We start from the raw sequence: 26,956 nt of genomic DNA on the forward strand, positions 1-26,956 counted from the left end.
CACCCAGCCAGGGAGGCTGAAAGGATGAGGCTCTCGACAGACAGACAGACAGACAGCTGAGGCTGTGTACAGACAGATGGGATTGTCTCTCACATTCACAAGCCCTGGTCCTCATGGGGATCTTCAACCACCCTGACAGCTGCTGGAGGGACAATGCAGCAGGGCATAAGCAACTGAGGTCCCTGGAATGTGTTGATAACTTCCTTTGGAATGTGTTGGTGACTTCCTTCTCCGAGTGATAGAGGAGCCAACGAGGAAAGGTGCTGTGCTGGACCTTGTTCTCTCCAACAAGGAGGGGCTGGTGGGGGATGTGCAGCTCAAGGGCAGCCTTGGCTGCAGTGACCATGAAATGGTCTTGGATGTACTTGGTATTTCTCATTTCATTCAGTAGCAGGCATCTTGTTATCTTTTAAAGATTTGTGCCTCGCTATCTGAAATGCAGGAGCAGAGAGAATTTTAGTCAGTGGAGTGAATACAATCTTCTGTTCTTACAAATGAAGTGGGTGTTTTTTCACCATTTTTACTTCAGTATAGTACATGTTTAATCTCAGTATTTTACTGAGAGATAGGTTTTTATGAGCCAGTTGGCTTGACTGGTTAGTCTAATGTGCATTGAACCCCCTTTGTCTAATACTTGCAAATCTGTTAGTAGAATTAGTGACTACAGTGAGAAATCGTTCAGCTTAATATCCCCCTTTAGTGGCTCCATTAACTTCATCTGGGCTTCAGCCTACAACTTGTGTTACACAGTGAATAAAGGATTGCAGTGTAGTTCATAAGTACCAATGAGTTTCTTCACATTAGTTATTTAATTTGCTCTTATCTGGCTGATACTTGCTGAGTACGACTGAATGCCTCTTAACTTCCCATTAAAGTGGATAACAGATTTACTTCTCTGTTAACTTCTTTTGACTCAGTCCCCGAGTCCTCATAGATCTTCACAAGCACTGTGCTGCTGCGCACTTAAAAATAAACGGGAATGTTTTGGGGGAAGAAAGTACAGCAACACCTTTTATCTCAGCCTTGGATTGAGAAATCTTTTTGGAGAGATAACATGGACAATTTGACATTTATGCAGTTAAAGATTTTGATGACTCATCTTTTTATTAAAAAAATTCAGTTTCAAGTACAGCCATACATCTCCAAATAGAAAATTGAAAACTCTGATCTTATTTCCATGCATAGCTGGGAATTTGATTTTATTATTATGCATTCTGCGCTCCTTGGCTGTAGGAAATGCATGAATTTTGGTTAATCAGTTTCTATTTTAATTTCACAAATGATGTTTTGAATTGCAATGAAATACGCTTTGTGAAGCCTTTACATTTTGACACATGGAGAACTGAAGGATAACATTTCTTGTTTAGGAGCGTCAGCAGCTGCAAAAACAGCTTGAATTGAATGAAATACAAATACATGGAGTGAAATCCGAAAACAACTCCGACAGTGAAAGGTGAGATATATCTTGTCTGTGGAACTTGTAATATTGCTAGGAAGCTTTAGGGGATGGGTTGTTTTTGAAGACGTCAGTTTTACTTTTTTTAATTTAAAAACTGGAGTCTGATAGGGATTGTCTACCTCAACGAAGGCTTATTTACATGTAAAATACCAAGATGAATAATTTTGGCAACAAAACCTTCATACATCTTTCCTGAAAAGTTTTTTGCAAATATGCAGAGTACATTGTAGATAGAACAAGCTGTGGCATATTTGTGGATTGCATTTTTCTTAAATCTGCATTCCCAAATTCAGCGCAGTATGATCCTGACTGTGAATACTTTCATGATCTCCTTCTGGACTGCTCAACAGAGTATTGAATGACAAGACATTCTGTATCCTGTATTAAGCTGTAGGACATCCCCTTTGTAAATATGAACTCTTGGGGAGAGCAAGAGTTTTGCATATAACTGCTAGAGATGTCTCTTTTGTATGAAAGAGGTAGAGGGGGAAATAGCTTTGAGGCTTGGAGGGGCAGGTCTGATGATTCTGCCCACAGGTGGCATATACATCCATAAGTACTTCTTTGAGTCTGACAGAGCACCATGACCAGGCAAAAGAAAGCTTCAAGCAAAGTCAGAGGCCAAGTTCCAAGAGAATTCTATCCAGCACTGAAATAGAGTAGCTGCAATTGGAGTGAAAATTGTATCTGCTGCTCAAAGGTTTATATAACACTGCTTGAGCAGGTAAAGATAAACCAGAGACTGAATAACTGTACTTGATTACTACTTATGGTTCTGTGGCACCCAGAAATTCAGTTTCAAGGGTTTTGGCATCCTGCTGTTCTTTAGGAAGTATAAACATAAAAGGAGGTCCCTGCTGAGAGCCTCTCACTGCGTGCTTGTGTTGATCTGTGACCAGCTTCTCTGGTGTCAGGGCAAGAATGGCTTTTCACAGCAGCCTGTTAAAATAATAATTTAAAGTGAACAGATGTTCAGCAACATAGAATATGGAGATGAAAGATAATTGCTTTCTTCCTTTACCTCTGAATAGCACAGACTCTTCTCGCTTCAGTGAATCCTTTTCAGTGTGAAAAGTTACACTGCAGTGAAAGGGTAAAAGGCAATGTTGAGGCAGGAATTTGTGCAATGCAAGCAAGCTCACAGTTGCAATCTGTGCTATGCAAGCAATGAATCTATGTTCAGGTGATGCTGAAGTCTCTTCTTAACTTCCCTTTACCTATCTGCACCTGACCAGACACTTGATCTCCACCTGAGGATGGATGTCTGTTCCATTTCTCTATTGCTGTCCATGCTTACAATTCTGAATCTTTCAATGAGAGACTAAATACGTGTTAAAATTCCAACCAAAACCACAAATTGCAGTTTTGTGAGACCTTAATACTCACAACTGAAAAACCTGCAGCAATGTTTTGAATTTTTTGGGTCCTTGTCAAAGTGCTGCAGTTAAATTTCTGTAGAGTGCTTCACTGTTAATAGAGACTTTTTGGGGGAAACAGGATACAATTCAGTCATTCACTGGAATCATGTCTTACAGTTTGCCATCTGCTGCTTTGTCTCAGAATGGTAGTTCTATTTGCAGCTTCAACAGTTTCTTCTGCTGTGCACAGACCTAGATGAAAAAAGCCTTTTTGTTTTTGATTCCCCTCCTCCACTTCTCAAATTCTGTCCAGTCCTGAACCTCAGAGTACAGAAGTTTATTTTGTAAGCAAGTCATTGTGTTCTTTGAAGAATTTTAAGAACTGTACATTCAGATAAAAATGGAGTCTCCCATGGCCAACGAGCCAAAAAATTTATTAAAAAGCTTCACTCCTGTTTTTTGCATATTCTAAAACTACTTTTCTGACAAGCTGACAAACCAACTTGGGGCAGGAATTCTGTGGGTGTTCAATTTTTGTGTTAAAGAGGGAAATGTAGGATCTATCTGAAGAGTCATGTACAAACTTAAAACAGTCACAATTCCTGCTGACTGTTGATGAGTTAATACCAGTTAACATTCTGCTGCTGTTGGCAGCGCTGCCAAATTCTTGACTCAAGGCTTTCCTGCAGTAAGACAGCTTTGAAAGCAGTAAGACAGCTTTGAAAGCAGACCTGCTTCCTGGCTTTTATTCAGTATACATTTCCAAAACGTTTGTAGGTGGTAATAAGTCAGGCTAAATGTGTCTTTCTAATGATAAAGATCTAGTTGTCTAAAAGCCTTTCACTTAAAGGAAAAACACACCTTGAGATGAGTTTTGTCACATTGTTTAATTGTCAGCACTTCAGGCTCTGAGTAAGAGTGCCAGTATGCAAGACAAAGGTGAGTAAACTTGGGTGGAGACAGGCACTGGGACTAAGATTACCATTAAAATGTACTTTGGACAAATTGACACCTGTCGGTGGAATTTGACTCGCCTGTCCCGATTTGTGGTGAATTATGGGGATTGTTCTTGTTTTGCTTATCCTGCACAGCTCCCCACTTAAATGCTTGACTCTTGCATGCTTTGCTAGGTCACAGCACTTGGAGGAGGTCGCAGCCAGCCTGAGAGAGCGAATCAAACATCTGGATGACATGGTGCACTGCCAACAGAAGAAGGTCAAGCATATGGTTGAGGAGGTGAGATCTAGTAAAATAACTCTGAGTATTTGAGGAACACTGATTCTTTTAGTAAATGTTCCAAAGGGCACTCTGTCCTGTGTGCAGTTTCCTTATGGCACCTTAGTTACAATGAAAGATGAGTTAAGCATCTGGAGGGAGTGAAGCAGAAAGACAAGGTGAAAGCAGTTTAAACCAGTGGCTGTGGGTTGTGAACTGTGATCTTTAGGCTGACACTAATTCTGGGACTTTTTGTGGTGGTAGTTCAGGAAATGCAACATCCAACTTGCAACTCAGTTTGAACCATTCAGAGGGTACCTGCTGACTACTCATTAAAGGTCTCCTTCCTGTACAGAAGTGAAAGGCAAAACCTGACCTTTAATGTTTTGTTCTTTTGGTTTTGGAGGGTTTTGTCTGGGGTTTTTTATTTGTTTCTGTTTTCCCAATGTGTTTCCTCACAGAAATAGGCCTGCAAACACAGTTTTTCACCACTCATCTTTTTTTACCCTGGTCTTGGGACACCATCTTAGCTGATATAATTTCCTGTAAAATTTTAAGTGGAATTTTGCTGGGTAGCTGCTTCAAGTTACAGGCTACCTATGTGTCAGGAAACTTTTCACAGTTAGAAGGCTTTAATTGCAAACATTTCTGTTTCTCCAAATAGATGAAAGAATGACATGGAAACAGGTAAATTAAGTTTAAATTGGAGCTTTACAAGGCACACTAAGAGTTCTGTTACACAAGCCTTCCTATTCCACAGAGAATAGGCCTTCATTAAATATCTTTTATTTGTATTTGGACATCTCACATTCATAAAATCATATGTTTAAAACCCACTCAAATCTAAGGCATTCTTTCTGCATTCACCATGTGCTATTACAGGATTTCTGATTAGACATGGTTGTTCCATTTTTGTCAAGGTGTTATTTATATATATATTTACTTATATCTGTTTTGTTTTACAAGATTCTTATGTAGCCCTGCTGTATGATCAGATGTGTGATACTAAGTGTCTTTTACACAGAAGGATTAAAGTTCTTCTGTCATATCAGACATATCAAGTCTTGAGGTTTTGTTTTTAGCTCGGCTTGCCATTGTCACTATTTTCAAGCATCATAGCTGGTCTAAAACTGAACTAACAATCTTTATACTATGGTGTTCTATTTAGGAAAACTTCTGCAATCTAATAATTCAGTCCATCTAATGAATGGATTATAGGAGCAATTATTTATTCTGTTTTGTATCTCTCTGCACCAACCATCATATTATGATTTTTTTCTGTTTGTTCTAAAGAAAAGTTCTAAAAGACTTGTCACTTTGTGATACATGTGACAACCCAGATGATTCTAGTAATGTAGGAGGATGGTGGCCTAAATTTTGCCCTTTATTACTAAATATATTTTTAAACTGCTGGATGTAACTTGACCCCTAGTGGACTGCATTGGTATAACAAATCCTTCCAGCTCTGTCGGATGTTTTGGCAAAAAATCGTGTATAAAGCTTGAGGCAATGATCGTGATTCCACAAATATTAGGTTTAATGGGTCAGTTTAGCTTGCTGATTCCTTGTAATGTGTCTCTGCTCGTGCCTTCATATACACAGAAAGCCCTTCTAGATCGCCTGGTTATCATTTAACAAGGAGAGTGTTAGGTGACCAAGTCACTACTGACCTGTCAAATATGTCTAATTTTAATTGATGTCTGCCTGCTTTTCAAAACCAATTAAGCCTCTGTGTAAATTCTTGACTGACATGTAGCCATAGGGAATATTTTTTTGCTATCTGCTTTAGTCCTTGTGTGTTTTAGTTTTTCTTTTAATTCAGTTTCCTTGAGAACTGTGTGAACATCTGTAGCTACATCTGTATTTTCACTAGTGAGCTGGCTAAAGACTCCTGTACCAGAAGTTTGATCAGGTCAGATGGTACCAAATACATTAGGCATTTAATTTTGGTGGTTTGGTTTTTTAATTTTGTTCTGTTTGTGGCTTGTGTTTGTACTGTGTTTGAGGGAATACCCACAATACAGTTGGCATGCACTATTTTAAACTGAACTCCTAATTAGAGGCCCTAAAATTAGCAGCCTTAGTAGTGTAGAGAAGAGTAGCTGTCCATCATGGGGAAAGAGAAAAAGCATTGCAGATGTGAGTGCCCTCAGCTATCCAAGCATGTGGTGTTCTTCATGATTTTGTGCTCTTTTCTATGTAATATTTGATAAGGGGGTTTAGGTGTATTTTAAGCAACATTTGCTAACTATGCCGTAGAAGCTGAGAAATCTTCAGCAAAAATACTGAAAAGGAATGCTAGTCTGTTCTAAGTTAAAAACTAGTGAGTAGCAGCACTAAAAATACTTTCTAGAGTAAATAGGGAAGATTGCACTACTATTTAAGTCCCAGAAAACATGTACATCAGGATATATTTAAGCCCATACCCCCTCTACACTAAACTGATTGCAGAATGTAATGGGGAAGAATACCTAGAAAGGTGTCACAAAACCCTGTTGTCTTACTCATTATTGCAATACTTTCATGGTTGGTATCTGTAAAATAACATGCCATCTTAGGATTTATGAGGGTATTATAATGAGTGATAACTTGCATTTAAATAATTGAGAAAGAAAGATCAAAGCAGTGAGAAATCCTGCTCTCTGAAATGCTGAGCTGCTCTGTGGTATGAGAGTAGACTGAACAGGCTGACCTGGGAAACTCAGGAGAGAAGTGTAAAGAAAGGAAATAGGCGAAATTATTGGCAGTGCTTCTGTTAGAAGCTGAAACATGAACAAGCTACTGCATGAACTACTGGGTGAGAAAGATGGCCAAGCCTGTGCTTGCTTGACTACAGGATGAGTTTTGTTTAGTATTTATCTTAGTATCGTTGGACATAAATCTGAAATATAAATAATGAGTTTATTCTTTCAGTGTAAATCAGGACTTTGTGCTGTTACCACCTCAAATTTAGTCAAATTGGAGAGATGAACATCACTGCAAAGGGGTGCTAAACAAACAAGATATACTGCTTCAAACTCATATGGAGAACTGTCAGAATTGAACAAGGACTGAAATGAATCTCCTGGCTGAAAAAAATCACAAAATAGATTGTTCTTCGGGCCTTTTAGGGAAAGATGACGGATCACTTGTGAGCGACAGAAACAGGGCATTCTTGAAAAGAACCTCAAGCAGTCAGGAGGAAGTGAAAGAGAAGTTTAAGAGTGGAGTTTTGTGATGCACTAGGCTGTTCCAACACCTCCAGTGCTGTTTTGATGGCATTTAAAATGTGTTAGGAGATGGTGGTCAGTCCTAACTTAGGCGTGCAGGAAAGGGGATGCTGGCAGAGGAGCACCAAATGTAGGAGGCCGTGGAGAGAAAGGGTATTAACACCTTCCTCTTCATAGGTCCCATCTTGTTGGTACTGAATGCAGTGGCCATGTGATCTAGGGAATTGAGCCCAGCCAGAGAAGGAAAATCACAACTCAGTGTGCTTATACTCCTTAGCAAAGACATCATTTGCTTCTAATGTTTTTTTTTCTGAAAATAAATCCTTCCATCTCAGGCATTAATAGAACATTCTTCAACTTGATCTAGTCCAACCAGTCATAAATTAAATAGTAGCACAGGAAAGAACTTTCAGAAGAAAAATAAATGGAAGAAATAAAATGGAAGTTTGCTGGTGTTGGTACTTTCAGCATCTCTGTGTGTTAGATCTGATTCATATCCATTTTTCAGCCTTGTAGGGATTGTCTGCTGTGAGAGCCAAGACTGCAGCCCATTAAGTGCACCAGAAAGTCATAGTCTGCATAGTCTTAAAGCCTCATGTTCTCAGTAGAGAGGTATTGCAGATGATTTAAGGCTGACAGATTTATCCCTGTGTTGAGCTTGTTTGTTAAATAAATGTTTGTTCACAGCTTAGTGTAGTACATTTTAAATGAAGTGCTGGCAGTTGAAAGTGCAGGACCTGCATTTGGCAGGTGTTTAGAAACCCAACCCTTTCCTCATACTATTTGTACATCGCAGGCTTTAAAAGAAAGCGTGAGAAGAGACAGATGGCCACAGTGGGTCACCCAAAGCCCAGGGTTTTTTTAGCCCTTGCCTTTGTAGTTATCTTAAAGTGTGGCTGGGCAGAGAGAGATTTTCAAAGACAGTTTGAGAGGAAGAATCTGCAGGGAGACTCTTAGGTCAAACATGGAGGCACACAAACTTCAGGCCCTTCTGCTAAGAAGTTTCCACTGCAGAATTGGGCAGGCAGGTGGAGGCACAGAGGTGCCAAGGGAGGGCATGGAAAGCTGCTACCACATTGTTTCTTTCAGGGTTGAAATTGCTCTTGTTCTGTGAAAGGGGTGAAAGCTGTCTTTTAAGTATCTATTCGATACAGTCAGCCACTTCATCTTGTGCCAGTGTAGGAAATGCGAGTTTAGTGTAAGATATATGAAATGCAGAACAGTGATTTTAGATCAGCAGCAAAATTATTCTGGGGCTTGATCTCAGTTTCAAGCCTGGAGAGAATGAAGAGAACTTTAGTTTTGAGATGTGTGCAGTTGCCATTGAAATGGATTGCAGTTTCATTGCACAATAAGCTTATTTTATATGTAATATGGTTTCATTGTTGAGAAGCTGGAGAGGGAAGGAAATAAGCATTAACATTTTGTAAGCAAGGTGAGTGGGTTGATGCAGATATAGGAAGCTGTTCTGACGGGGTCTGAAGAGAAAAGGATATTTGATTTCATGACAAGAAATTATCTACAGAACTCAGATTTCACATGAAATTCCCCTAACTACTGAATTGAACTGTCTCTAGGTCATGGCCCATGAGCTGTTCTCCAGCTTTAGTCTCAGATTCGTTGGATAATAAATGGTGACCAAACACCAGGGAGAAGCTGTCTCCTGTTCTGTTGTGGAAGACACTTGCATGAAAGGACAAAGTACTAATGAGCAAATGATGTCCCAAATACAGAAGATACTTTATATTGCACAAGTGGGAAATAAAGAAGAAATTTTTCCGCCAAAGACTTAACCATCTGAAAACACCTATGTCAAGATACTCCATCTCCAGATATATAGGAAAATTTCCCTGTTTTAATATGGAAGAAGAGTTTCAAGGTCAAGTAAAGGAAGCTGCACAGAAGGATACAGTGAGAAGATGGAATCACCCACCTTGGGAGCTTGGAGGAAGAAAATAAAGTTGCCCCCCTGCTCCTCCTCTCCCCAGTTCAAGTGTTTGGCATCCCTCAGTGGACTTGAGCAAGCAGTACATTGCTTATCTATTGGCAGGAGTAGAGTCACTGCTGGTGTTGGTGAGAGTGTTTATACATGCATAACATCAGCCCTTTCAGCTGGGAATTGCCTGGCCAAGTCCTTAATTAGAAAACTTGCCCATTACTGAGGTAGCTCTTAAGGAGGTGGTTGGACTGCAGACAGGGAGCCAATGTCTGTAACTCATTAGGGCATCTCAGCCCACGGGCCTGCTTTGGCAATACATGTGCATCAAAGTCTGGCCTAATGTGTTCTTGCAGCTCGTTGGTTTAGGAAGGTCTGTAAGTTGGTCCATTAGCTCAAATCAATCAGTTGTTACTTTTTCATTAAATACAGTGTGAGTTTCAAAATACAGAAAGTATTGACGGGTTGCTCAAGTGATTTAGGGAGGATTAAAAGGCGAAGGTGCTTATCCCTATTTACTGTATTATTGTTCCCTGAAAAAATTTCAACACTCTTGTCTAGCCTCTGATAAATATCACTTAATGTCCAGTGAACTATTGGACTGAGGAAAATCCTGTTCTCCTTGTACAGGAATTACCTCTGAGAGTTCAGGCTGATGTTGCAATGTCTTGTCTGTCTTGTTTTGTTCATGCTGTGTAGCTTGTGTTTGTCCTGTGTTCAGTCATATTTATGACCAGTTTGTTCATGTCTCTGTATCAGTGTTACAGGTGCCCAATCCATTAATAGGAGATGAATAAGGAAAATACAGTATACTTGAATAATATATGATACTTAAATATGTTAAAACTGTCATGTTCTGATAAATATTTTAAACTAATGGATGATAATATCAAGTTGTAAATGTTGACTGAGTTTACCTAATAGCTGGATCTGTTCCAATCCAGTAGATTGCTGTATATTTTAAGCCTCCAGATCTGTGTCCCAGTACACAGAATAAAATAAAGTTGTCTATTTCAGGCTTTCTTTATAAAAACTCTGCAATTGGACATAATTTTAATTTACTTTTAAGATGCTCTTTCCTTCTGCTTTAATAGCTTTGTAATTCTGTTGACTTTCCCTTCTAATACCACTACTCACATCTCCAGCATTTCTTTAAGGACTCTTTCTTTTAGGTCTTGCAGTTCTCCTCTTGACTGTTCTTAGGTGTTCTATCCATGAGATTGGTTTAATGGTGTTGACTCTTATATCTCACTTTCTGTCTTAGTGAAACAAAGTTTAGTTGCTTGGTGGTGCAAGACAAAGAAGTGCAGCTCTTCCTAGAAAGAATTTACACATCCCATTCAAGTACCATGACAAGTGTTTGGTATTTGGAGACTCTGTAAGGTGCATTAGTGAGAAAGAAATAGATATTTGTTGATGAGATGGACAAGAATTGAATTTTCTTGCAGTTGCCACAAGATAAGGTGACAGTCTGGAGACTGAGGGAGTTTGAGAGAAAGGATCTCAAGGTTTCAGAAGGAGGCAAAACCACAGAGCTGGTAACAGCAACAGGATGGAAACGAGCAGGAGAGAGCTTGAAAAGAAGTGCAAGACCATGTGAGTCCTGAGCCAATGGATAATTTCAGGATGATTCACATTGCATGTGGGGCCTTACATGCTGATTCACATCATTAGAAATTGCAGTGGGTATGTGAAATGCAAACTGCACACCCAGCACAGTCTGCAGGGAACTTCATGGATCATGCCAGGATGGGGAGAGATCAGGTGCCCTTCCTGTGCCTGTGAAATGCCAGGGATGGAGGTGGGGTGGCCGAAGGGCTGAGCTCCTGAGCAGCCCCTGTGACTGCCTGAGCTGGGGGATTCATCCCTCCTGGCTGTTATGGCACTGTGGCAATGCTGCCCAGCCCCTGGGATGGCCTAAGAGCACATGATGCCCCTCAACTCACTCACAGACCTGATAAATTACAAACTGTAGCTTGGGCCCTGTAGCTTTTCCCTTCTCAGTTTTGGAATAGGCAGGAGCAATGAATGCAGTGGGGTGGGGGAGGTAAGAGAGAATGAATTGATAGGGAAAAGGGTGACTCTGTGGCCCAGGGTTGCTAAAGTCACAGTTTTACTGTTAGCAGAGCTGTTTTGAAAGGAATGAGTGGGTCATTAATGTAAATGATATTTCAAAGTAGGTTGCCAGTTGTGTTTAACTGCTTAATGTGGGCATGAAGTTTATGGAAATACTGGTAGTAGTGTGGAGTCTTAATGATGCAAGTCAGGTCAAGAGTTAAGTGCTAGGGAAAGTCTGTTTGGGCACTTCTAGAGAAGGCTGGGAGAGAGAGCCTGAAGGATGTACCTGAATAGTGCTGGGGAAAATCATGAAGAAATCTGAGAGGGGAGTTGTGCAAAAGCCAGATTTGGGAGCAAGTTGCTGAGTTGGCAGCGAGCTGGAATGCTAAAGTCTGCACACACAGCAAGGATGAGGTGGAGTATAGGCCTTGGGTATTGACCAAAGAAAACATAGGAACATCTTGGTGATAATTTTATCCTGGAGTCAGTCCAGAAATGAGTTGGATACCTGAGTCAGTCCATGGAATTTGAGAGTCTCTGGCTTGAACTGACTTGTTTCTGACTATTCTGACCAGACAATTCTGGCCACCACTCAGGCCTGGAGTTCAGTATTGTGTTTGACCTATCTTACTTCTCCTCTCCTCCTCCTTACCTTACGTTCAACCCAAAGTCAAAATCTATTGCTCTGTCACCTGTTAGTTGTTCTCTTGCTTTGGGCTGCTCCTTGAAGCAAAGATACTTTCAAGTCTTGGATTTTGGGGCTTTGGACTTTTTTTATTTAATGGAGTAATAATATAATTCCTTAAAGTTATTCGTATTTTCCCTGGTTTTCTGTGACAAATCCCCTCAAGGGTTAATCAAATCAGGTTCACTCCTGGTCTGGTGCTAATGGTGTAAGATGATGCGTACTCAAGTCCTTATTCAGTAAATAAACTTTTTTTATATAGTAAATTACTCTGATGGGATGTGTCATCTGTGTCAGGCCACTTATTTCAGCCCTTGGACTGCAGTAGCTGCTGAGACAACTATTTGGCCACGTGTCTGGAGGTGCAGCATTCGTGGCCTCACAGGGTGCTCTGCTGCATGTGGGGAGCAGGACTGTGCTGAAGCAGCCTCTCCTTTTACCCACTGCTGAATTTATTTCTCCTGGAATGTATTCTGTCTGTGTGACTGTGCCTGTGAGTTCCCAGCGTTCTAAAGATCCACCCAAAGGTGTTCTCTAAGTTACACAATTGCCAGGCTGATCATTCTGTAATCTGCATGGTCCAACCACAGCATTCTGATTTACTGCTGGAGTGGGACTTGGAGCATGTGATGGTACAGAACCACAGTAGGGAAAGAAGGGAAAGCATATTTTAAAAATCTGGTGTCATTCTTCAGAGGGACTAAGAGATTGATTTAATGGGTTCTGTGTACTATGTAAACATGTCCCAGTGAGGCAGGGAGTGCTGCTGTGGATGGGTCAGTCTGCTGGTCCTTGGGACACTCTCACCAAACTACAAAATGTCTTTTGGGAGTTCAGTTTTGTGTTGGGAAGGGGAGGAAGCTGTTTTGTCAAGGTGTTCCTCTTTGTATTCTCTGTTAGATTTTAAGGTGTCCATGCTCATTTTTGCCTTTAGACCATTGTAGTTAAAATACCTTAGGGAGTTTGTGTCTTTATAGCCAATGTGAAGAATAAACAAATAGAAGTTTAATTTTTACTTACACAAACTCTGATTGTACCTAATACTGGTAAACATAATATTTGGGGTCACAGTTTATTTCATGTCTTAGAACCTTTGTGTCATAGAGTGAATATAACTTAAGGTAAATGGCTATGAAACACAAGAGTTTGGTCTTGCTTTTGGATAACAGATAATTTGATCACTTCTTTGGAAGCAGAAATATTTTGTGTTTGATGTAAAAACCAGACCAAGCAGCTGATGGGGTTGATTCCTTTCAATAACAAGAATTGCTGTGTGTCAGGGCAAACCCCTCCCCTTATAACACAGCTGTGCTTGGCTTCGGGTTTCTTTGTGCTGCACTGATTAGTGGCATGAATATTATATCCTTCTATGCATAGTAGGAGAACAGAATATTAATAGAGAAGATCCACTTGAAAGTCCTAAAAGACCAGTTTATCTTTCTGAAGTGGAATTTATTAGCAGGACTGAAGCTATTGAACCAGCGAAGACGTAGCTGACCTCATTTAGTCATGCTAATATCATCATCATATCATCATCATGCTAATAAACAAAGTTGTAATTAAATATGAAAATCAAGATATGTTCTAAGATTTTGTAAAAATGCCACAAGCTTTGTGTTTCTGTGAGTTGCAAACTGAAATGATCTTAGCTTTTGATGGCATGGGTAGTTTTACATGCACTTTAAACTAAAAGAGAAAGAAGGGAAATACCTGATTTTGAGGAAGATGGATGATGACAGCGCTCCTGTGTTCTGTAACTGTTCAGCTGAAAACACCGTATGGCATTTGCATTTTAGCTCTGCCAAGTAAAAACTGATCATTGTGTCAATGAGATGTGGTAACTGAAGTCATGGAGACTAAATTTCAGTTGGTGTTATATCTGCCCATTTTTTTGTTTTATTTATGTATTTGTTTTGCTTCATATTTTTCATAGTTCTGTGCATTTTAGTTTCAATGTTTTATAACATCTAGTATATTTTTGGGAGGGTGACAATACTGTGCTGTGTTTTTCATTACTGTACGTTGAGTATTTTATCTTTCTCCTTTAGCAGGATGAGAATATTTCTACTAATTATGTTGCACACATACTGAAAAAGTTTTACAGTGGTGTTTTTGAAGGGGATGTTAATGTTTGTTCACAACATAGGTTTTAGGATATGGAGTTAACAAGTGACTGGGGAGAGTGCCTGGAAAATTGGACCCAAGTATTTAGAAGTGGTCTTTCTTGCATGTCATTGTAGTATAATGACTGCCAGGAAAAATGAATGTATTCTGAGCTTTCCTTTATTTCAGTTTAACTGTTCTATGGAAGTAATTCACTTTAGTAAAAGTCCACTGAATTTGATAGCCAATCCACAAATTAAAGCAGTTTGTGAATATTTAGAGGTATTCGGTTCTTGCTGAGCAATAAAATTAAACATGTTTTATTCCTGTGGTATTTAGGTCTTTTTCCTTCTCTTTACATCCCAATCAAAGTAAATGTCTTTGCTTCGTTTTTCTTCATAGATTGAAATGCTAAGGAAGAAAGTAAAAGAAAAGGAATTATTTATAGTACAGCTTTTAGAAAAAATCTCTTTCTTAGAATGTGAGGTAAGGCATTACCTTTTATATTATTGTGATTATTTTATGAAACCAAACAAAATTTGAACCGATGTCATCCAGTGTTATCTGCATGCATATTTACATATTTACTTGCATATTTATATATTTATATTTACATTTGATGTATAGTATTTGTATTTTCAAATGAAAATTAAACTTATGACACCAGTCACATGAGGAATGTATGTAATAAAGTCTCAATATTCATGCTAAGTTTCTTAAACTTAAAATTTTGTAATGGTATTATAATGACTTAAACCAAAAGCTTCAGAATAAAATTGTTGGTTTACATTATATTTTTTTCACAGAATTAAGGATTCCTTTATTTTTTCAATCAATACTTTTACATTATTTCTTGTGAAGGCAATGAGCAATTTTATTTCCTTGTTTCCATAACATAATTTAAATACAATAAACTTGGGATGAAATTACTGTTTTCCAGAATAAAGAATTACAAGATAAACTGGACTACTTAATGGAAAACCAACCAAAGACCAATATAGAGACCAGAGATACTGGTGTAGAATGTGACCTTCCATACAGGTATTTGTTTTTTCTGGCTTGCTCGTAGGAAAATTCCCCATAATGTCCCTTATTGGTGCTATATTAGTAAACCCAAACGTTCCCACTTCTGCACCAGAATGTTGTTTCTGCTCTGTGGTGGCCAGTGGCTCTGCAGCCTGCTTTGGAAAGATCAGGAATTGTGCCTCTCCTTCTCCTCCCCTTCCTCTACCCTGGGCACTGCTCAGGGTTGCACTGAGCCCTGGGAACACGGCTCTGGGCTTGCACTTGAATCTTCACCCCAAAGTCACCACAGGGAAGGGCCAACAGAAAACAAAATACTAAGCTAAGCAGGACCACTGCGTGTTACTTGAAGTACCAACAAGTAAAGCTGTTCTTAACTGCCCTGCAAGTTGAATCATTTAATTGGAGGAGTGTAAATCACCATATGGAATCAGCAAGCTGCTATGAAATCGGCAAGCAAAGTAAAATTTCCATGATAATTTAAAAATGTACTCATTTCGAGTTTGGCCTAAGCATAATTTAATGGCATGTGTTTTGAAACCTTAAAACAGTGTTTTTTCACTCAGGGTGTCAACAAAAACCTATCTTTGTTGTCTTCTCTGTGGCCTCTCTATATGTAAGCACAGCCCCTACTTATCGGACATTTTTTCTATTTTTAAGGTTTATGTCTGTGAAAATGTACCTCTGTACAGTTCAAATTTCATGGGATTACTTTTCACAATTAATTATCTTCTTAAATGTAACATTGCTGGGTTTTTTTGTTGCAGAATCCTTTTATTATCTTCTTAAATATTGCTGTCTTTTTTGTTGCAGGATCATTTAATTATCTTCTTAACACTATATTGCTGTGTTTTTTGTTGTGGGATCCTTAGTCCTAGTAACTTTATTGCTGGACATTCCACTATGATCTCCAGCAAATGCCTGCATGTCAACGTGCCAGTATGTGCCACAGTTTTTATCAAATATTCTTTGTTGCATTATAGAAAAGAAATATGGAACATATCAAATACACTAATTAATTTTAGCCTGTCGGTATCCAAACAGGGCACAGGTTCATTGCCATGGCGTTTTGAGCCCAGCTGTCTGATACTCTGATGTTAAATCTCTAAGGTTTTTCTTGTCTCCTTAACAGTCCAAGTCCTGAGAACAGATCTCCTGAGAGCCCGAGGCCGGTGAGGACGTACACCCCGTTCAAGAGAGTGCTGGAATTCAGCACAAAGAACAGCACATCTTGAGCAGTCAAGTCACTGTGCTCTCTAAATAGGAGCAGATACCTTGCGCCTTTGCAGCTTGATTAGATAAAATTGTTATCAGTTCATAGAGAAGAACAGCAGCGTGGAGTCTTGCTAAATTTATCCTGAAAGCAGCTTTTTAGTAACTTTGTCTCTGAAGTTACTACTGGCGTTGACTGTGAGGGGGATATGGAAGAAGCGGGGTAAGTGAAGCAGCAAATGTTGCTTCTTCAGAAGCTGCCCAGTGCAGTGTGTCATTTCAAATGCCTGCAAGGAAGGAGTTGTACAGCTGTACAGTTTTTGTTTTCTTCAGTTGTGTTGTAATTCTGTCTGTGTGATGAAGCTCTAATCTATTGTGTTGTCAGTACCACCTGAAGTGATGCTGGCAGAGGGCATTAATGTGGAAGCTCCCCATGCGCCCCTGTACAAACTGGGAGGGCAGATCACACCTGTCAGAGACCTGGCATAGTCGAGGGCTCTCTTCACCTGGGGGCAGCTCCCTCGTACCCAGCACTCTTTGCTGGGAGGGAGAGACACAACTGGGCTGTTCCAAACAATTCCCTCCACACGTGAAGGTGAATGTTGTGTTTGTTGCTCGAAATGGTAACCGATAGAGCAGATTATAATGGAATTTGCTTTGTTGGACTGAGGCAGTGGTTTGCACTTCCTCAGTCATGGGATAGAGTGGCCATTGGTGGTACATTCAATAGTAATTGTGTAGGAAAACCCCTGACACCTTATTTATTTGCTTTTCCATTAGAGGAAGCAGTTTTCGTTAAACAGAATTTGCCTATTGCAACCTGCAGCAGTCCCTGCAATTCCTACAGCAACAGCAATCCTGAATCAGGATTTTGGGTTTTGAGTATTTTTTTTTCCAAAGCACTTAAAATCTTATCCTTGGCTTCATGTAGCAGCAGGAATGACTGCATCTAGTACTGAACTCGTTTAAATATATAGGGGATTTCTTTACATCTTGTTTTGATCTCCCAGTCTCAGTGAACTTGAATTATGAATATTTTATTGTAGTTCTCTTAACATGAATGAAGGATTTTTTTTTTTAATTACAGTAACTACAGAAAACAAACAACTTTTGTTTTCTATGATCAATATTGTTCTTACATTCAGCCAGTCCCGGGGGGTATTGACCTTGCCACAGGGCTCCACAAAGGGATTGCTTTTATCTCCAGGCTAATGCAAGTTCTTAAATGCAGTCCTGTCTATTCAAATCAAGTACACTTACTAAAGCTGTATTTAAAATAATAATATTGACCTCATACTGAACCCACAAGATGATGAGTAGTGACTCAACTCCAGTGTCAGGGATAAGATTTGTGCCTGTGGAATCCTATCTCCATCTAGTGGCTGATAACAGCAAATATTTGGACAGTATCTGTTTTGGAAGCGGAAGACATTAAAAACTAATCCCACCTGGTATATTAATGGTCACTAGGGATGGAGCTTTAGGTTGTTACATAATGTCTTTTAGCATTTTTGTGCCCAAATAGTCCCTTTATATTTCAGGAATTTAATTCTGAACCAGGGTTTGTAAAAGTTACCTTCAAACTGAAGGTAAATGGATGAAGGTGATATTTTTAGATAAAAGGAAATGCATGTTGCTGTAAAAGAGAATAACAAGTTTAAATAAGTGAAAATCCTTTATCCTTCTAGTTTTGGCCAGAATTCAGAAAACAGAACCTGACGACTGTGAGGTGCTCAGTGAATGGTAGGAGAGGACAGGATATGTATCAAAATGCTGTTTTGACACAGACTTCAAAAGGAAGTTCATTCTATTTTGATAGAGGATCTCCTCTGAAAATAGTACAAGCTGTTTTAATTCTGAGACTTGCAAAATTATGATGATCTACTTGAGACTTTACCAAGACTGCAGCAAGGCCTTAAGTTTTTACTGTAAAAGTTTTCTGTGTAAATTCTGTCTTGACTGTTTGATGAAATATGGTATTTTTTTCTAAACCAACTAAGGACTGAAGCCTATGATGTATTTTAAGAGCAGTGAACTGGGTGACCATCACTTCATTGGACTACTGGTCTAAATTTGGTAACTCTGAAGAACAGGAGAGGAACCATATTTATATGATTGTGTTACATGAAACTATAGAGCTTTCTAGTCAAATCGGCAGCAGTGTAAATTAGCATAGATAATAACAAATCTGACTGAAAAGACTGTAACACTTCTGTATAAATTTTGTTGATTTGAGATTGGGTTAATTAGTACTATAATTTTAGAAACTAGTAAAATTTCTGTAAACAGCAATAAAAGCCATATAGAAAGGTCCCAGAAAGTGCACTAAATGTAAGTCAATTGTATGACTACATTTGTACCATGATAAGTATTCTTTTGTGATTTATTCCAGATACTCTGGAAAGTATTTTGGGATACAGTTTTCATATATGCTGTATAAATAATGCATTACGTTGTATGCTTTTAATACATCCTGTATGTAGGACGTGAAAAGGATAAATTGCAATAAATACTGTATTTAAACTTGCTATTCTGTTGTGTCAACGGTCATTTAGAAAGAAACCTGCCTTAAAACATTGCCAATTGTTACTCTGCACAACTTTGTTTGTTCAAAACACGTGTGGATGCAAAGTGGCTCCTCTGGAGCCCCGATGTTCCTGTCGGTGTTTCCTTTGGCAGATGGGCTCTTGAGAACAGGAAGGCACTCCCTGGCTACAGACTCCTTCTCAAAGCCAAGTAACAAAAGTAGATGAATTCTTTCATGAAATAAAGAACTACTGACTTGCACAGGATAAACAAGAACTGGGCAGCACAGCTCTTGCGAAAAAACCCCAACCCAGCAGCTTCAGATCCTGCAGAAAACACCTGAATACATTGGGATGATGCTCTCCAGGCTTCAGCAGGATGAGGGTGGGATGGCTGTGGCCCATCTTTATTTACAATTGATATCCACTCACTGATCATAGAGATTTGTTTTTAAGACTGTCACAATAAAGCAGTCTGCATGTCAACTAAATAAGAGGTCATGCAAACGTTACAGTCACAGTGTTGCAGGTTTGCAGTGCTCAGATGAAGAATGTGAAGTTTTTTGCTCGAGTAATGCTTCCCTTGGTATGTGTATTCAGATTGCCAACAGGACCTCATAAAGTCCTGTGGAGGTCAGCAGTGCTTGGTGCTGAACCTACAATGTGGAGCTGTAGGAGTTGGATGCTTTTCAGAGAGCTTTAAATACTTGTTTTGACATCTGAAGACTTTTAGACATGGACAGATGAGAAGTAAATTCTCTCTGCATTAAGCCTGTAATTCTGCACAGGAAATCTTGCTCCACAGAATGGAGATGCACATGCTGAGAGTTTCATTCCACTTACATTTTATTTCATTCCCGTTCAGCACCTGGGCTATTTGCGTGTGTAAAAGAAGAAATGTGCTTAAGAGACCTGAGTTAAGGCCATTCCAGCCCTACCTCAAACACTACAACATGGAAGGAACACAAGAAAACAAGGTGATAGCAGCGATCTACTACTCAAGGTATGTGAACATTTTCAAAAGAAAAAGGGACCTGATGTTCTAAAGAGAAAATAGGTAGAAGTGAAGGTTTGTGAGGTTACAGTATTCTGTAAAGGCATGTGGTGTGTGGGCACTACAATGATCTGACAGTGGCTTCCCATGTGTAAACCAGTATGTTGATAGCTGTCAGTATATATAGATCTGCTTTTAAATTGCTTGGGGCTTTTTCTAGAGAAATAATGTTAAGGGAGGGATTTGTGGTTTTTTTAAAGGAAATTAATTATTATGAAGGTGAATCATGCTGATAAAAAGGGGTTTTTTTCCTAAATGAAATAATAGATAATTAAATTCCAAATACACCATTTCCCCCTGCTATTTTGGGGGTAGTTTGTCTGTGTGGCCTGTTTCCTCTCCTCCTGCCTCTTAATATTTCCACCTAGGAGCAGAGAAACCATAAAAGTAACACCCCCCCCCCAAAACCTATGTTCTAAAGTCTCTTTTGCCCCTTTTCCTAATGAAAAGAAGTAACATTCTATATAGTTGAACTTTTCTTGTAGAAATAATACTGAATTGCCTAGCAATTCCAGCCATGCTCTTGCAGAATAAATTATATTTAACTCTAGATATCTAGTGACAGAAAACAACTCACCAAAAACTATTTAGTAACAGCTCAAGATAATGTCCTAAGTTAGGAAACGTAGGAGAGCTTACTATGTAAAAAATATTAACCCCCCAGTTTTGTTACATATTTAGCTCACCTGAATGCTGATCAAATATTTAAGTGATACAAAATAAATCCTCTAATCAAACATGCCAAGAACACTCTGAGGGAAACCATAAAAACATGACTGTGCGCTGCAAATAATGATAGTCTGTCAGTCTCCCAATAGAAGAAAGAGTAAAGTCCTAAAACCAAACTTGCTGTAGGATGTGATTACTCATGTTCAGAGTGGGGGCAGTGAGGATTTTCCTGCACACCTGTATTTCACCCCAGGGGAAGCAATGCCTAAGGATAATTTTCCTCAGTCCCACAAGTGCCCCATACTTCTGCTCCTTGACCGCAAAAGCATAAATCCATTTTTCCTTCTTCAAATTTGCTCCTAAATTGATACCATCTCAATTACAGAGTATTTAGATGCTGCCCACCTCTTTATAAACAAGAATATATTTGTTTCTGCACCTTCCAAATTTCAGCTATTTGTTCATCGTTTTGGAACTGTAAACAGTGTTTCAAAATTTAAACTCCCTAGCTGTAAAGATGAGCAGTATTCCTTTGCAATGACCTTGAACCAATACAGACTTGGTGAATGGTATTCTATGTGAGGTACAGAAGGATCAGTTGTGATTTCCAGCACTTTAGTCAGGTTTTGCTGTATTTTTTCCTATGTTTATGCAGTTTAGCACATAAGCTGAAACCCACTGTAAATACTGGCATTACTTTTCTGTACGTGTCATAAAGCAGTTGAACATCTTGTGAGTGCAGAGCAGTGGTCTAATGAGATTGTTCCTTCTAGACTTTCACTCCCCTGTGAGCAGAAGTGATTTCCAAGCTCAGCCTTCCCACTTTCTCCTATCTGCAGAGGAGAAAGGCTAAAAAGCAAGAAATGTTCAATAGATGGCATAACTTAACCTGGCATTACAGAAGCAGCAATTCAAAGGACTTGTGTCCTTTAACAGCAGGGGATCTCCTGGCGTGAAAAACTCAGTGATTTCCTCTTCCCTGAACTTTCAGGCAAAATTCCCCGAGGGATTTTCCACAGGAGATGATCCAGGTTGTGAGTAACAGGCAGTGAAACGGTCTCTTCAACTCGTCACCGAGCAGCTTTTCTCACCCTGGTTGTGGTGTTTTTAACATGGGTAGCTGCCTACTTGATTAATCTCATTTTCCCCCGGCCCTCAGCCTTTCCCAGCTGCGCAAACAAAGGGCAGGCGGACATTTCAGAGTGCTTCCTCCTGCAGTCCCTCCGGGCTGGGCCTGCCTTCGTCCTGCTCGTAAAACAACCCTCTTAACAGCCTCTGAGAAATGTGCCTGTTCTCTATTGCTCAGGTTGAGAAACCTCCACTGGGATCAACTTAAAAAAGCTGCTAGCAGCCACCTGGGAGCCCCCACTCACCGTGACCTCACTGCTATGGATGGAATGGCTTCCTAAGGGTGCTTGTGCCAGTTCGGAAGGTCTGGAGTTAGTGTTATACCACAGTCTGAGCTTCTGTGTTCGGTCTCTGTATCATACACGAACAAGTTAAAAAATAGAGGCCATGTAAACACTTTAACAGACCTCTGAAAAGTAAACCTTGAGCCCTTAATGTGAATTGTCATTCTGCTAAGGGCTGCTCAGACACGTGGAAACAGCACAGCTCTCATCCATGGAAACATCAAGCTGTGAACAGGGGAGACATTTCAGCCTTTGCAGCTTTTTGAGTTGGCTGAGAAAGCTGAGCTCAGGGACACATCCTGCCTCTGCTCTGCACAGCCTGTCACACCCAGGCTGACCTGGAATTGTTTCTGGGATGCTGCGTTTGTGCAGTAAGGACTCCGTGACTCCGGGATGTGCGATGAGCCTCACACAGCTGGACCCGCCCGTACTGATATGGGACAAGCACCACGTCAGGCACGTGTGACCCTTCAAATACTGTGGTAAAATTGTGCTAATTATTCACTTTAAAAAATGTGTCTGGAGCATATCCATTCTAAGGTTCATATTTCAAATGGGAAAGTAATAAAATTTTAAAATAAAGTATAATAAATGTAGCACAACACAGGCAAGGAAAGATGAAATCCCTGGATTTTAAATTCATATATATTGGCCAAAAACGATACCAGAAATTTCCATAATAATTTGTTTCTGCAGAAAAAAAAACATTTTCAGACTTTATTGATTCCCCCAATAAAAAGGTGTCAAAAAACTTATGATAGAAAGATAATAGATCAGTGTCTGAGGAGGGGGAAAAAAATCAGAATCCTGAAGGAATTCCGAGGGGTAAGAAGCAGAATTACTGCCAAAAAACATTGCTAAAAGATGTCAAATTGGCCCCAAAACAAAAAACAGCCTTTCAGCTGTTTCTCCGCAAGTATTACAGCTGCCATGTTCGCTAGGAAATAAAACACATTTCCTCAGCTGTTGTTCCCATTCCCCACACCACCCAACCCCGTCCCTGGTCCCCCCTCGGGGGGCCGTGTCGGCCTTCGCTTTCCGAGCAAGGCGGGCCCTGCCGCCGTGCCGTCGCTTCCGGCAAGATGCGGCGCCCATGTCGTTACCGGGCGGCGCCGATGGCGGCGAGTCCGGGCTGCGCGGGCGGGCGCTGCCCGAGTCCGGGACATGCTGCTGCGGCAGGAGCGGATGCTGGCGGATAGGTGAGGGCGGGCGGGGCAGGCAGCAGAGGACGAGCCGCTTCGTATTGCGGGGACACGGACAGGCCGCACGGACCCGCCCGGCGCTCCGGCTGCCGGGAATGCGGGGTGCGCGTGCCCCTGTGGCCCGCCGCCCGCGGAGCAGAGGGAGGGAGCAGCTCTACTGTAGGGAAGGCTGAGGGAACTGGGGTTTGCTCAGCCTGGAGAAGAGGCTTCGGGGTGACATAACTGCGCTTTTCCAGTATATGAAGGGAGCTATAGGAAAGATGGGGCAAGACTATTTACAAAGGGATGGAGTGACAGAATGAGGGGGAGTGGCTTCACACTGAAAGAGAGTAGGTTTAGATTAGATATTAGGAAAAAATTCTTCCCTATGAGGGTGATGAGGCCCTGGCCAGGTTGCCCAAGGAAACTGTGGCTGCCCCACCCCTGGAGATGTTCAAGGCCAGGTTGGACGGGGCCTGGAGCAACCTGGGAATAGTGGAAGGTGTCCCTGCCCATGGCAGGGGGTGGGACTGGATGATGTTTTAAAGTCCCTTCCAACCCAAACCATTCTGTAATTTTGTGATTCACTCAGTGAAAACACGTGGTTGGGCTGCAGGTGCTTTGCATCTTAACATTTTCAGAAATCTGTAATGTAAATAAGAAGCTGATATTAGAATGTAAAACCTCCCTCACTGACTATTCTAACAAAACACTTCTGTATCTCAGATTGAAATAGGATTGTTTATACTTTGGGTTGGTTTTTTTTTTTTTTTTTGGTCTTAGGAGGTTCATTTTCTAGGCTTCCAGATAAGGGTAAGAGATCTCTGATTTTGCTGAAAAGCTGAAACTTGCCATTTTGCAAGAGGAGGAACTAGCCAGGACTGCTGAGCTCTTATCTGCTGTCAGGTTGGAGTTTCAGGCAAAACAGGAGGAAATTAATACGAGCAAACAGGAAAACAAAGATGCACTGAACTGTGAAGATTCCTCAGACTTTAATGAAAACTCTAATATTAAAGAAGTTTCTGAGATTCCTTCCAAAAGGCAGGAGGCAGATTGTATTGAGGAAGGTGCCACAAGTACAGCTTTGGAAAATCAAAGGACTCAGAAGAAAAATGATGAAGTAAAGACTGTTAAAAAAGATCAGAATCATTCTATTGAAGTTGTCTCCACATCAGCCACAAGCAGTCATCTGAAAAATGATCAGCACATCTCTCAGAGCACTACTGAAAATGGTACAGAAAGTGGAGCTACTTTGGATGACAGCAAAGACACTCTGGTGATGCCTTTCAAAAATTACAATTGTAGATGGAGGGTAACAGTGAAAAAATATTGGAAAAAGGGCAGAATGTGGCAAAACATAAGGGCAATGTGTTTGGAAGCCTGTATCCCAAGACACCACATTACATTGAAGTTCTGGAGGCTCGAGCCAAGAACCCAGTCATAAAGAAAAGCAAATTTAAAACAAATGCGTAAGTATTATGGGATAGAAAAACCTTTTGTGAGATAATTGATGTGTATAAAATTGGAAATGGTACAGAATAAGCATGATGGCTTTATTTTCTAGTCATAATTAAAGAGAGTCTCATGACCCAGAGAGTTAATATGTTTCTCTTTAGCATTAAGTGCCACAGAATCTCAGTATTGAGCAGTGGCCTAATTCTACCCATCTGAAGCAACTGTCATGAACCTTCACAGAATTTCATAGCCTAAGCTGCAAAACTATGAAACAATTGGCAAAACTCCTGTATATCAATTCTAGAATGTGTAGACTTTAATAGCAGGAAGCCTTTTGCTTTTCCTACCCTTCTAGGGAAGTTACAGTTCACATTGTCTGTGTTGGAGCAGTTTGTACTTCATGTGACTCCCAAAGCATTGCTACTTCAGCTTGCTAATAAATTGCCATACCTGGTTTGTTCACTGCCAGGTGTAAATTGTGATGATATTGTCTCTCTGCAGACAAACAGTTGTAGTTTTTCTGAGTGTTGCTTGTTTTTCATTTGTGTATGTTTTCATAGTACTTCATATTTCTTTTCAACTCTTGCACGTTAAAAATAAGTTTTGGAACTGAAGGTGTTCAACCCTGTGCTGCAAGTTTGGGTCACAACTTATGTGTTTTATGTCTTCACAAGATTATCAGGAGAGCACAGTGGGTCATCTCTTGGTTCCTCATCCAGTCGATCCCTGGGGGACTTGGCTCTCCAATTTCTGCTGAAGAAAGACGACTCAAGGATAAGAAACATTGGATGATATCACAGCAGCTCGACTGCCACCACTTCACCCACTCCCCTGCTAAGCTCTTACCCATGGAGGAATCCATAGCAATTCAGATACAGCAAAGGAAGCTTATGAGGTATGAATTTACTGTTGGTCTGAAAAGTAATTATAGCATCAGGATCAATCATAAAAAGAAAAGATAAAGGGATCTTTTGATGATGATGAATTGAGATGGGCAGACTTTGAGGAAAGGCCCTTTGTCTTGTATTTCTCTTTTAATGATATAATTAAAGAATTTATTAATGCCTTCTGAAACTGTTATTCCTACATTAGACAAATCTTTGTTGATATGCTAACCTTACTGCACTTATTCACCTCTGACTAATATACCTTGCATATTAACCTTTAAAGAGTTTTTTGCCCTTGCATAAATGAAGGCCTAGCAGTATTGTTATTCTTATAACATGTAAATATGTGTGTTTGCCTTATTTATGCTGTGTCTGAAGAATCCAAGTTCTGAGGTTCTTCAAATGCTGTTGTAATGAATTTTGACTTTCTAGTTAGTGTCAAGCTAATGTTTAATTAGACACTATTGTAAAAGTGTTTGTTGCTGCTTACTGTTTTAAAAGCACTTGCTACTTTCATCATCTGTAAGGGAGGCAATTTATTTGGAAATGGAGACATTCTTTGCTGAGGTTGCTGAAAGACCAGCATTGCTTTTGCTACGTGTTCACTGTGCACAGTTGCTCTCTTATGTGAATTGATTTGTTCTGTAAACACTGACATTAGTGTATCAAAGGTGAGGCTGGCCACATGGGGATCTTAACTCTTATAAAAGGGTCTTCAAATAATAATAGCACAGTTTATGTATAAGTGTGAAAAGAAACCTGAAATTTCTTTGCTAGTGACTAAAACTTTTAGTTAAACCCACTCTGGAATTGCTGATATTATGATGTCAAATTTAGACTTTAATATATTAATTTTTCTGTGACAATGACAGATGAACTCCTTTTTCTAACTTGTGGTCCTTTTTTTTTCTTATGCAGGAAATGCAAGCCAAGCTGGCAGCACAGAAGCTTGCAGAGAGACTGAATATAAAATGCTCAGGTTTGAACCAGAGGGAGAGGCCTCAATGCGTACAGAGAAGTGAGAGATGAGATTATTTTTCAGCAGAGGACTGAATTCAAGAAGGGATGTCTGAGGATGCGCCATGTAACTGATCTTTGTGCAGTACTTCTTAAAACCCAAACCTGAATATTGAGAATGCCCAATCTAATAATTTTTTTCTTAAAATTTTCACATTACAGCTACGGGAGGGGTTCAGTGTAAACCTCATAATATACATGTGACTAAGTGGTAACCTGAGTGCTATTGGGAACTGTTTTTAACTTGGGGCTGTTAATCCTTGTGGAATGCCCCCACAGTGTTCAGCTTTAGCAAAGTGAGCTCTTTAATACCCTTTTGCAGGCTATGATGGCTCACCTACAAGAGAAGGTTTCTTCTGTGCAGAAATATGGTTGCAAAGGGCACACTTGTCCATAAAGTAGCTAAGGTGCCTGTGAACTGCTCACACGTATGAAAGCTCTTGTCTTGTACAAATGGGAGATACTTCTTTTAATATTCTCTTGCTTTTACCTTGTGGT

The 26,956-nt window shown here is 40.1% G+C and overlaps 2 protein-coding genes and 1 long non-coding RNA gene across 12 annotated transcripts in view; all 3 read left to right on the top strand.

Annotated features, from left to right (window-relative positions):
* Positions 1-18,786, top strand: part of MYZAP (myocardial zonula adherens protein) — a 48,576-nt gene extending 29,790 nt beyond the window's left edge. For 6 of the 9 annotated variants that reach the window (XM_032700087.1, XM_032700091.1, XM_032700092.1 and 3 more), the window contains exons 9-13: positions 1,368-1,453; positions 3,948-4,053; positions 14,426-14,509; positions 14,964-15,064; positions 16,179-16,281. In XM_032700087.1, coding sequence (XP_032555978.1) covers positions 1,368-1,453; positions 3,948-4,053; positions 14,426-14,509; positions 14,964-15,064; positions 16,179-16,281 — 480 coding nt within the window. Of the gene's footprint in view, positions 1-1,367; positions 1,454-3,947; positions 4,054-8,818; positions 9,166-14,425; positions 14,510-14,963; positions 15,065-16,178 lie in introns of those variants that run through there. The other 3 variants (XM_032700085.1, XM_032700093.1, XM_032700094.1) reach the window with 2 other exon arrangements.
* Positions 18,787-19,386: 600 nt separating this feature from the next.
* LOC116792778 lies at positions 19,387-22,036 on the top strand. Of its 2 annotated transcripts, XR_004359265.1 has the most exons (3): positions 19,515-19,533; positions 19,649-19,786; positions 21,813-22,036. It is a non-coding gene; the product is annotated as an uncharacterized LOC116792778 (long non-coding RNA). The 2 variants fall into 2 exon arrangements; XR_004359264.1 differs by having other exon boundaries at positions 19,387-19,786.
* A 975-nt stretch (positions 22,037-23,011) lies between these two features.
* Positions 23,012-26,956, top strand: POLR2M (RNA polymerase II subunit M). The gene is given in 8 exon segments (XM_032700460.1): positions 23,012-23,222; positions 23,918-24,495; positions 24,498-24,568; positions 25,156-25,337; positions 25,340-25,377; positions 25,379-25,462; positions 26,360-26,405; positions 26,408-26,956. Coding segments are annotated over 8 exon segments (1,266 nt in total). The 3' UTR covers positions 26,464-26,956.

The sequence above is a fragment of the Chiroxiphia lanceolata genome, chromosome 12 (genome assembly GCF_009829145.1).
Source record: "Chiroxiphia lanceolata isolate bChiLan1 chromosome 12, bChiLan1.pri, whole genome shotgun sequence".
NCBI lineage: Eukaryota > Metazoa > Chordata > Aves > Passeriformes > Pipridae > Chiroxiphia > Chiroxiphia lanceolata.